This window comes from Schistocerca piceifrons, chromosome 2 (genome assembly GCF_021461385.2).
Source record: "Schistocerca piceifrons isolate TAMUIC-IGC-003096 chromosome 2, iqSchPice1.1, whole genome shotgun sequence".
Classification (NCBI taxonomy): Eukaryota; Metazoa; Arthropoda; class Insecta; order Orthoptera; family Acrididae; genus Schistocerca; species Schistocerca piceifrons.
The window spans coordinates 886,981,364-886,994,171 of NC_060139.1; the positions used below are offsets into that span (position 1 = coordinate 886,981,364).

The 12,808-nt window shown below is 42.4% G+C and overlaps 1 protein-coding gene across 1 annotated transcript in view; it reads right to left on the reverse strand.

Annotated features, from left to right (window-relative positions):
- Positions 1–12,808, reverse strand: part of LOC124777204 (glutathione S-transferase 1-like) — a 32,808-nt gene that overhangs the window by 18,293 nt on the left and 1,707 nt on the right. Inside the window, exon 2 of the mRNA XM_047252519.1 lies at positions 5,074–5,236. Within this exon, the coding sequence (XP_047108475.1) occupies positions 5,074–5,217 (144 nt within the window). The 5' untranslated portion in view covers positions 5,218–5,236. The remainder of the gene's footprint in view (positions 1–5,073; positions 5,237–12,808) is intronic.

Here is a 12,808-nt window from a genome sequence, read left to right on the forward strand (position 1 = left end):
GCAAGCGCTTTTTCTGGGAAAACAAGAAGCGTAGTTCGGTTCATACGTTTCATACGTGAGGCTTGAGCTTATAGAGAAGCGCTAAATAGCAAAACAGTTACCGAAACAGTGTGTCCGGTATGTACTTACGACCGTTTAATTTCGATTACACTATAAATCACACAAATTTCAATGTTTTCCAGTCAACTCAATATTTATGGATTCTTATTACGAACGACTTAAAGTGGAACCATAACATAGAAAACTTTGACGTTAGGCCGAACCAAAGAGTGCGTTTTATTGGCAGAACTCTTAGGAGAAACAAATCTACTAAAGAGACTTCTTATATTATGCCTGTACATCTCTTCTGGAGTATTGCTACACGGTATGGGATCCTTAACAGAAGAGATCGAAAAATTTCAAATAGGACGGCTCGTTCTGTACTATCGCAAAATAGGAAAATATTACCACGGACGTGGCAAGCGAGTTATCAGTGTTTCAAACAAAGGCATTTCTCATAATTTGCTTGGGAGAAAATGCATTAATATATCAGGTCAAGCTAAAGAGACAATACTGAAGCCACGACTTCGTGACTGAAAATAGCGTCGGTTGAGGTGATTTCTAATCGTGACTGAAAATGGCGTCGGCTGATGTGATTTCTAATCGCATGTCTGGAACTGTCGGCGTCATGCCGTAGCGCGACGTAGTCGTACATGCCGAGTAAAAATGGCAACGTCATTCGCGGAAGACGTTATGATGTTCTGCTGATATGTGTTAATGTTCGGGCCTTACGTTACAGCAAGTGACACTAAGGTCCGACGAGTTGCAGCGATCTTAGCCGGCGGAGAGTGAGTTATTATTTGAGAACTATTTAACACTCCGTGGCTGTACGCTCCATAAAATATGGTACAGTTAAGGAGTGTCGGGAATTTATTCATTGATATACTGATCTGCCGCTTGTCCCTTGGAGTAGCCGAGTGTTCACGATGTATGTGGGGCAAGGCGAATAGCGTGAGGTACAAATTCGTTGAGGGACCCGTATTTTCAGTGGCTCCAAATGACCAAGCAAACTAGACTAGCTGCAAGATAACATGTGCCAAGAGCGAAGTGCCTTCTCTTCGGTGTCGTCTCGTATGCATCGTCGGCCCCAATACAAGCAAACAGAATAGGACCCGGGGAGCCCAACATTGGATATTTTTGGCGTCTGTGTCACTGTAGCAGAGAGAACTTCCGAGTCTGCGTTGCCAACTATGGGAGAGAGGAAATGCCAAGCACTACCTGATGTGACTTAGGGAACTGAGCACGTTTTTTTTGACAAAGGTTTTACATCCTCTCTCAGTTCCAACCTGAACCCCTCCTCCCCCTTCCATCCCAAAAAACTGGTTCAAATGGCTCCAAGCACTATTGGTCTTAACATCTGAGGTTATGTCCCCTTGACTTAGAACTACTTAAATCTAATTAATCTGAGGACATCACACACATCCATGGCCGAGGCAGGATTCGAACCTGCGACCGATGCGGCAGTGCTGTTTCGGACTGGAACGCCTAGAACCGCTCGGCCACAGCGGCCGGCCCCTCCCGCCCCCTCATGAGGAAGAGAATGATGCGGATTTTATACGTTTTTTTAATAGTTGCCGCCCTTTTCCGCACTATGTCCACATTTCTCTGAACGGCCGTAACCGACATCCGCCTGCAGATTTCGACTCCTCAGTTTTTCAGGAAACTTTATTATAGTGAGAGTTCACCTAGTTAACTCTCGTGCACATCTAGCTGACAATCACCACACATGTGACTTGACGAGCGAGCTATATTTATACTCGCAGTACCAGCGGTCATGCAATATAACGATTTCTCGGACACAGCATCATCAAGAACAATATATAACAAATGACCAACAAATTCTGGTCTGTGATTTTACTTTTCATTTGCGCAACGGAAACAACACTAGCAGAATGAGATTTTCACTCTGCAGGAGAGTGTGCGCTGATAAGAAACTTCCTGGCGGATTAAAACTGTGTGCCAGACCGAAACTCGAACTCGGGACCATTGCAGACTGATAATCTCATTTTGGAAATATCCCCAAGGCTGTAGCTAAGCCATGTCTCCGCAACATTCTTTTTTCAAGGAGTTCTAGTTTTGCAGGGTTCGCAAAAGAGCTTCTGCGATGTTTGGAAGGTAGGTGACGAGGTACTGGCAGAATTGAAGATGTGGGGACGTGTCATGAGGCATGCTTGGATATCTCAGATGGTAGAGTACTTGCCGCGAGAGGCAAAGGTCATGAGTTCGCGTTTCGCTCCGGCACACAGTTTCAATCTGCCAGGAAGTTTCAATACTGTCACAAACTAGCATCGAGACACCGCCTCTGATGACGTCACTGCTGTATTGACTCAGTTCTAATCAAATAACAGTGCTACATTTTGTCTCTGGAGCTTAGTAATACTACAGTTTTCATATCACTGCCACGTATTATTAGCTTATGGATGACCGAAGAACAGGCGATTATAAGCCAAGAAGACAATGGCTACTGACTAGCTGTCAAGCAACACGATCTTACCTCACCGATTTTCATTTATTAGCCCCACAGTTCGCACATCCCTAAAACCGTCTATTTCGTACATTGTTTACAAGTACCATGCGGGCATAATTCTTCATTAACATTACAGTTCCACTCTGACTAACCTTTATGCTAGGCCTCATAATATCAATACCTACAGCGCATAATTGGCGATTGATTTGTGTTGTCCTCCCTACAATACGTGTTCTATTAACCTATTACTTCAAACACACCCTCTCAGCGTTCATACTCATGCTGCGAAACGATCTCATTGTAATCGATTGCCTAGCAATATAACTATTCTTCAGTATCTTGCACGCAAATCTCGTCGGAAGACATATTAATTCAACAAAAATTTATCTGAAAGTATTTAATTTATTGCTACGGATCTCATGAAAATATTAAATTATCGATCTGTACTGTTACCATTCAATTAAATTTTATCCCAAAACCCACGTCACTTCCGTAGCTATGTAGTGATACTGGCAACTTATATTTGCACCGTACCCCCTGGTGCTATTCTCTATGCATTTCTTTGTACACACCATTATGTAGCTTTATGAGACTGCTCCACATGCTCAGTATTGCAGACACTATATTTTTCCTGACAAAGTTAAATTTAATCTCCAGAGCGACGCTGCGCGTTTCCCAGTGCAATGCGATCCTTTAGGAACCGCCGGGTATGTGGCTAATGTACTCACAACTATTTTGCCAACGGAGTACAAAATTAAAAGCTTCACACGATTTTACTTATCTAGATTAGCTTAATCATACGAATTTTCCCACGTAAACATACAGCGTGGGTGGTTGCCCGAGTTGAACCCAACACGTGTCTGGTGACGACAAAGCACATCTTTAAATTAATTGCATTAAAATTTTAACGAATAAATTTATTGAAAAATATTAAAAATGCATTTTTCCTGAATATATATATCACACACAATCCTGAAATTAAGAATAGTTCAAGCACTTCTGGTCCGCTTTCTCCATACAGCTCACTGTGACAAAGGCTGTACATAAATTTTGCTCGTCCTTGAGGAAGTGCTTCACCCAATCAAAAGTCTTCACACGGCTTTCTTAAATAATCTCATCTTAAAACCTCAAACACGATGATATTTCAGTGCGCACCAAACACAGGCAGTTTCATTATTTCCTAATCACGTCCAACAAAGATTCACCGTTGGTCTGAAACAAAGATCCCAACATTCCCAGAGTTACATGTCTAACACTGCATCAAAATTCCTCTCCCCATCTGTTTGTCACAGTTGTTGTCCTGGATTACTGGGTTGGCTATTTTTAAGCACACTATTAAGTATTTCATTTCAGTCTGCAGAAAAATACTTGAAGCACAAGACAAAGTTAAGCGTTCAGATTAGGAACCAGCGCCAGAGTGTGGAAATATGGCTCCTCACAAAGGATACCTCCATCCAGACAATGGTGGGGGTATCCATTTGCTACACTGGCCAATCCCAGTCCAGACTCTCCACTACTTCAGTCCTCTTTAGGTGAGCAAGAGACTGTTCAAAGAATACCAGTGACTACCCATGCATTATACAGGGTCTCCTGCACCTGTTTCTATGCAGATCACACACACATACACACACACACACACACACACACACACACACACACATACGCATGCACACACAGCACCTAAACATAAATAAATCATAAAACAATTCAAATGAGCGTATAACAATCAAATAAGATAGAATGTGCGCCTACAAATCCAAAAGCACATTGTCATTCTTTTCTATTTCGACCCCTGGTCATTAAGTTCTAAATAAATATGCCGAAATCGAATTCAGACAAGAACAACGATGCTGATAAATATGTGAGGGAAGAAGCTGTACCCTCTGAATTGTCTCCATTTGAGTGGAGAAGCTTGTTAAGGTGTTGATTTGCAACGAAAATTAAAGAGAACTCGAAGTAAAATTAAGAGCTCTAAACAAATTCATCCAAGGATCGGTCATTAGGAAAGTGTCTAGAGTCAGTAATTATAAGGATAGATTATTAATTACTGGCACTCCCTCTGTTAGAAACCTTACGTGAGTGCACTGGTGGTGAGACTGGGGAGAGAGATTGTGTTACCATTACGATTCTAAACTCCTTGTTTGAAGAAGAGGAAGTTATGGTAATGTGAACTAGAAGTACCTGTAGTAGTGAATTCCATACTTTTCCATAGATATTTGCAATGAGTTTCTGAAATCCTTATCCTTGTGGTCATTCACAACAGCACGACGAAAGACATACATTGCCAGTCGCTCATAGTCTTAGCCATCAAAACTGTTCTTCTACGGTTTAAATGAAATAAGATATGGCGCGCACAATGTTTACCATAGCTGACGGTTTCAACGTGACCGCCAGGCTGGTAGCTTCAGTTGCGAGTGCCACCCGCTGACGTCACGACGGCTGACTGCCGAGCAGCACCAGCGATCACCGGCCCATTACTTTGTCTGACAACAGCACCCGTCTGCTAACTGTCGCTGTCGCTGGCAGTTCCAACTAATGGCACTTCAGCCTTCCGCCAAGTGAGTTACCTTGAGATATTCGGGTTTCTTGCACTCCCCTCTCAAGGGATAGGTCCTCTTGAGGTCTACGTCCACTCCCACTGCTTCGGCTACCATCCTTGCTGCTCGCGCCGGTGGGCTCAGGTCGTTCCCATATACCGTGATGGTCGGCATGGTACCTCGCAGGATTATCCTGCAAAAATCAAACAAAATCACCATGACAGGATCTGTTTGTGCATTAAGGTTCAAAAATGGTTCAAATGGCTCTAAGCATTATGGGACTTAACATCAGTCCCCTAGACTTAGAACTACTTAAACCTAACTAACCTAAGGAGATCACACACATCCATGCCCGAGGCAGGATTCGAATCTGCGACCGTAGCATCCGCATGGTTCCGGACTGAAGGGCCTAGAACCGCTCGGCCACAACGGCCGGCTATGCATTAACGTAACAGAGTCGCCGGCTACAGCTTTCTTGTTACGGCATGACGAAAAATTGCACTACTTACATACAGCATTGCTTACTCACAAAACAATAACGAACAGAAGGTTCATTATACGAATGCTGATTAAATTGTTACTACAGTAAAACTATTCGAAACTATTGTTGTTTTCAGTCCAACGACTGGTTTGATGCTGCTTTCCACTCTAGCCTAACCCAAGCACACAACTTTATTTCTGTGGGTCTTTAACTACTGCATGCTGAGTCTTCTTGAACTTGCTTATTGCAGTCAAGCCAGTTTCACTGTATAATTTTTATCCCTCTCCCCGCTCGCCTCCATTACCAAATTCCTTCACCCACATATTCGATTAAGTGCCTTTTCATTCGTTATCCGATCACATTTCCAGATCTTTTATTTCCTTGAGATCTCTTATTCATCGCCTACATATGGCTTCCATATTATATTACTCTACAGTAAATACCTTAATAATAAAATTTATATTGGATGTCAAGATACAGTATTTCCGATTTTCAGAAACGCTTGTTACAGTTGCACGCTACAGTTTTATCACATTTACTTTGTCTGTCGTCAGTTACACCCCTGCTCAAATAGCAAAACTCATCTGCTGCCAATGATGTCTTATTTTGTAATGTAACACCCTCGACATCACCTGATTTTGTATGACTTGAGATACTTTTTCTAATGTTTGGTTGGTTGATTTGGGGGGAAAGAGGCCAAACAGCGAGGTCATCGGTCTCATGGGGTTAGGGAAAGAAGTCGGCCTTTCAAAGGAACCATACCAGCATTTGCCTGAAGAGAAACCTAAATCAGGATGGCTGGACGCAGGATTGAACCTTCGTTCTCCCGAATGCGAGTCCAGTGTCCTAACCACTGCGCCACCTCGCTCGGTACATGGATGAACCCAAACATTATGACCACCTGCTTAATAGCTTGTTTGTCCGTCTTTGGAACGAAACACAGCACTGATTCTGCGCATCCGGCATCCTACAGTTTATTGGTAGGTTTGTGGAAGTATTTTTGTGGAGTTAAGTGGTATCTGATGTCTACGAACAGGTCATGTAATTCGTATAAATAGCAGGCCGCTGATTTGCTTCGCTGTGTTGGCGCCCGATAGCAACCCAAATGGGTTCTGTAGGATTTACATTAGGCTAATCTGGTCGCCGAGACATCAATGTGAGTCCGCTATACTTCTCCTCAAACTAATGAAATATGGTTTTGGCTCCGAGTCAAGGACGATCATAATACTGAAAGATAACATAGCCATCGGGCTAGAAGTCAAGCATGAAGGGATGGAGGTGCTTCGCAGCTGTCAATGTGTCTTTCATTACTACCACAGTTCCCACGAAAGGGCAGGGGAAGGTCTCCCATAGTACAAATTGCTTCCACCAGCCTGTCTCTGTGGCGCGCTGCACGTGTCAAGCCGCCGTTCACCTCGAAGACGGCCTCTGTCGGGACGACCATGGACCTCGTGTAGCGAAAATGTGATTCACGCGAAGAGCCGACACGTTTACATTGATGAACGGTCGAATCGCGATGGTCCCGTGTCCACTGAAATCGTAAGTGACGATGTCGTTGAGTCAATAGGTGAACACCTAGGGTGATCTGCTGCGGAGCTCCATGTTCAACAATGTACGATGAACAATGCGTGCCCCATCATTGTGCTCTTTCGACAGAGTTGCCACAGATCACAATCTATCCTACTTTAAATAACAAAAAAAAATGGTTCAAATGGCTCTGAGCACTATGGGACTTAACATCTGTGGTCATCAGTGCCCTAGAACTTAGAACTACTTAAACCTAACACATCAATGCCCGAGGCATTTAAATAACAGACAAGCCTTTGAGCTCCTCTGTGAAGAGTCGTCGACGTCCAACCATTCAGTATCTAGCGGTAGTTTAACTGTCCATCTACCTCTTTCCGTAGATGCTCACGACATTAGCAAGTGAACATTCGATCAGCTAGGTCGTTATCGAGATACTCGTTCACAGGCTCTGCGTAATAATTATCTGCACTATGTTAAAGTCACTTATGTCAGTAGATACCCCCATTTATTCCCCATATCTTCGCTACGGTGATCCCCCTTCCATGTGTGCCTCGCTTAGATACTTTTGTTACCTCGTCACGTGCCCGCAAAACCACCAGGCAACGTCGCCGTGGGCAGTGGTCATAATGTTTTGGCTTATCAGAGTAATATCTGTCCCAGAGACATGGACAGTGTCTTGAGTATTCCGTTCAACATATCTTCCAAGCCCTTAGTCGTCTTTGAGAGAATTACAGTGTGACCGGCAAATCTTTACGTTTTTATTTCTCCTCCCTGAACGTTAATTACCTCTCAAATTTCTCTTTCTTCTTATTTATGGTTTGCTCAATGTTTACAGTAAATAACATTGGGGGTAGGTCACAAAACTATCTCACTTCTTTCTCATCAACAGTATCCCATTCTCATTAACAGATGCTTATAATTGCAGTCTTGTTCATGTGTCGTTTGGGGCCGTGAATTTTATTCCTGTGGTACATGAGAATATCAGAAATGGTTCAAATGGCTCTAAACGCTATGGGACTTAACATAGTAGGTCATCAGACTTACAACTACTTAAACCTAACTAACCTAAGTACATCACACACATCCATGCCCGAGGCACGATTCGAACCTGCGACCGTAGCAGCAGCGCGGTTCCGGACTGAAGCGCCTAGAACCGCTCGGCCACAGCTGCCGGCTCAGAATATCAAACAGCGTATTCCAGTCAACACTAACATGGGCGTACCCAGCGAGGGGCAGGGGAGGCAGCTGCCTCCCCCCCCCCCCCCCCCGCCCCCGCTAGAAGATATTTGAAATCGTTCGCGCAGATCCAGGAGTAATTTTTTCGTCTTCGGCACGTTACTGTCGGCAATCCTAGAAGATTATTACTGAATTAAAAAGTTGTATTTTTAAACAAGTGCATTCTCATATTTAAAATGTTTATTGAAAGCAGTTTTTCACTAGTTTACTATTTCATTGAATAAGAAGTGCTGTATGTTGTCTCGAGTCCTTTTTCCTGAGACTAGTATGAATGACCTGCCCCCCCCCCCCCCCCCCCTAGTTCAGATCCTGGGTACACCCTTGAACACTAACACTAAACAAGAGAATGCAAATGAGCGGCTTCATACAAATCAATTGTAAGCATTAGAGACGGTTTGTGATCTGAGGCCAACAGAACACTAGTGGATTAGACTCCTCGCTTCAGTGGCGCAGAGACTATATATATCGGATGATCTACGCGTCAGGTGCCCATCAGAGGTAAAGAGAGCTGTCGCCACGCTCGTGTTAATCCTTCCATTAACCGCAGAGAGTGATTTATAACCACGGTTACCTGTTTCGATTTTATTCACTCTAAAGTAGATGGTCCTCGACTTGACTGGAGCAGGAGGACGTGGCAGAGATTAGTGTTTAATGTCCATTAGACATCGAGGTCATTGGCGACGGAGCACAAGCTCGGATTAGGTAAGGCCGGAGAAGGACAACGCTCATGCACTTTCGAAGAAACCATCCCGGTATTTGCATAAAAGAGTTAGGGAAATCACTTAAAATCTAAATCAGGATGGCAGGACACCGGTTAGAATCGTCGTCCTCCCGAGTGCTAGTCCAGTGCAACTGTGATTACGAGCCATCCTAAGTTACTACACCGCTGGATAATGCGCGGACGTCGTCGCGAAGGAGATATTTATTCAAGACGATTAGTCACGTGAGTACCGAACGGCCATTGCCACGGGAAGAAACGTTTCCATAACTACAATAACAGACGTACCATGCTGAGGACCAAGAGTGGCCTGTTCTCTTGCAGGATGACGCGGCTTATCTGCCGCAGTGACAGAGTTCACATTATATTGAGCGACAAGTCGTCAGTATTATCAGCTAACAAATATCATCGAGAGCCGTGCCATCGGACGAGACTGTCTTTATGCAGGGCGATGTGACTTTAAATGTACGCGCGCTATTTTCGTTCTCACGCCGTATCAAAGTTATGAACTCGCCGCAATGGAGAGGAAGACAAGCGTCATTCATAACATGATTTTACAGGCCCAAAGAGATGACGTATTTGATATTAATTTTCGTTCTCATGTTGTGCCAAGGTAATGAAGTCCCAGTGGAGAGGAACACGGGCGTCATTCAGAATATTGATGCAATAACGATTGGAACATACATCATAACATCATTTTAAATCTGATGTTGAACCCACGACGAAGACGGAGACTCTTGACTGTCACGTTTATTCAACATATGTAACGGCTTAATATGTGAAACTAATGTATGACATATTCACGACCGTAGGGTTGGAGACAACTAACGTAGAAATGCAGCATTGCCTAGGTATTTGTTTATAGGTGTGCGTCCACGCCCGTAACAAGCAGCGACTAGCCATGTGCTTAATGTTAATGATGTCATTACTGCTGAACTATGTGTCGCACAATGGTATAATTTTGTACGAACATTCAGCAGCGTATGTGAATATTACCTGAAAAACGTATTGGGAATGGAGCTATTAGCAATGAAGCCGTAACTTAAGTCATGCACTATGAGGCAGTTTAAGCATCTCACTGTTTATAACGCCATATCTCCTGAACTATGTGTCGAATAATATAATTTTGCAGTTACATTCAGTAGTAAATGTTCATACTATCTGTAAAATTTATCGCGAGTTTAGTGAACAGTAAAGAAGTAATAAATTATAACGTCATGCCTTTTGCGGTACTTTCACTGCATGACAGAAGAAAAGTATTAAGTAATAAACATTTTTCCTTTCGTAGTTTCGTAGGGGTTGTCAGCGAGAAAAAATTTCATAAATGTTTCAAATTATACCTAACGTTTGTTAAAAGTCGTTAAGTGCTCCGATTCTCACATGAAATCTGGGAATTCACGTATCTTTCTCAACCTCACCCCCACCCCTTTGACAGGTAAGTAGTTCTCATCTACCAAAGTAATCTTCGCCTGCCAGTAAGGTATACAGGTACCAATACTGGTTGAAATCGGTCCAGTGGTGTAGGAAGACATACATAAAAAACGCACACATATTTTTAGAATATGTTAGGACTTGTAAACATGACAAACATAAAACCAAAACCGTTAACTACTTTCGTATTGCGACAAATCATCTGAAGTTAGTTATAGTAGTAGCCGTACACTACAACTCAGCGGTCGTACTTCATAGTAGGGAGTTGAGAGCATCGCCGTCACCACGGGAAGACCCTCAATGTCGCCATAATTGAAATGTTTTTTGCAAAAAAAAAAAAGTTTGAGGTGGATAGGTAACAAAAATACGAATAAATTCAAATTTGTAGACTTCGAAGGCCAGAATCAGTTGACATGAAATTCTCGGAATGGTACCGTGTTATATTATAAAAAAATTATTACTGGTGAAAGCAACGTTTCGGCCACTAGGAGGATGCCAGTGTAAAGGTTGCAACAATAACAGTTGTTTATAATAACACACGGTACCAACTTCAGTATACTTTTGTGTTGTATAAATAAATGTTACGGCAGTTTTTGCGCCTGCCGAGTCAGTCATTATTGTATTTCGTGTATCTTGGATTGCAATGGTGGATATGTGACGTGTCGTTAGATTACCGTTTCAATTTTATACCTGTGCCTAGATTATCCGTTATTGGGTCGTAATGCGAAGGGGTAAGTGTTTCATATTAGTGTTTAAAAGTCATGTATGTGTTTTTGTTAAAACTATCAATTAATTTGGCACCAGCAAAAACTAAATTCAGCTCAGTGATGTGCTGTCGTAGGCAGTTCTATAATACCGTTGCAACACCTTCCTTTTCAGGCCGATCACACTTATCCATTAGCCACTGTTATAATTAATTTACCCTCGTTTCTTCATTCCAATGAACAGTTTCGGTTAATCTGTTTGAGGGTTTTACGCTATTTACTAAACATAGCAAGAATACTCATAAATAAATTTAAGAACGTTGCGTATAAGAACTTTTACTATGTAACTGATTAACTTACAAACTTATGGGTTTTGCCCATGAAAATATTATCGCATCGTTTCCTCTACTCACTTTCTTTTTCCTGCAACGTTCCATAGTAAATAAATGCAAGTGAAATTAAACAGTTTATTTAAAAATGTTGACACTGTGTTCGAGAATCATAACAGTTTGGACGCCAAGTATGAGATACCTAGAATAAATAATGTCTGTATCGGTGTTTCTTGTACACAAATAAGGAGGCAGCCTGGTGATGTAACATGACGTGTCACGAAAATTTGCTTACTCCATTAGTCATCTTCAATTAAAGTTACTCCAGATACAAACATGTAAGTGAAGATAACGAAAAACATTCAAATACAGCAACTTATAAAGTTCTTGTGGCGTAGAAGTGTGCTAAATGATCTAAATTGATAGTCGCTAAGAGGAACGGAATGTGTGCTACTGCCTAAAATAAATCGTCCCACGTGGGGCAATAAATATTTTAGAAAATATTCTTAATCATCGGATGTAGACATATCTGATATTTTGGACAGGATCTCTCTTTCGAATGAGGCATTGGTTCAGATACGAGGTTTATATTCGGTGGCCTTCCTGGTTCAAGCTTTCTGTGGTATCCTTAGATATCACTTCAGAGGTATGCCTGAATGGTTCCATCAACAGTGACTCGATTCGCATTCTTCCACATCCTTTTCTCTCATCATATTCTCCAGTTCCTAAATATTAATAGAGGCGCAATCTCTAATTCCGCTTCATACTTCTGGGTAATTAGACGTTATTAGCAGGATATTAACAACAGATATTTATCAATTCGTGCAGCTGGAAGCAAAGCTTAAACAATATTTTCGTACATGTGCATGTGTATTTCACGAGTCTACAGTGAGATGATGTTTATTCTGATCTTCTAATTTCTCTTTATCGTTACGAAACCCATTTCACTACTTTTGAGTTTTGCCAGAAAAAACTTTTCGTACGTGCTTCTCATTACATATATGTGCAACTAATTGCAAATGTTACGAAAATCGAGAATAAATGTAGAGAAGACATCGGCTCTGACGGACCACCGATACCAATGTCAGATGTAGTTAAATTACGCGCACCTACAACTCACTGTCAGCTTTCGCACTTTGAGTAAGGTCGTGGCACGAGAAAGCACCGCACCGATAAATCGCGCAGACAGTTGCCTGTAGTGCTGTGACTGCAGAACAAATGCTGACAAAACTGTCCCCGAAAGCGCTATGGCAAGAAGGGCAGGCACGGGTGCATCCAGGACTACACCACGAGAAGATCGTAGAATTGTGTCGACTCGCCCTGATGAATAGATGGATGG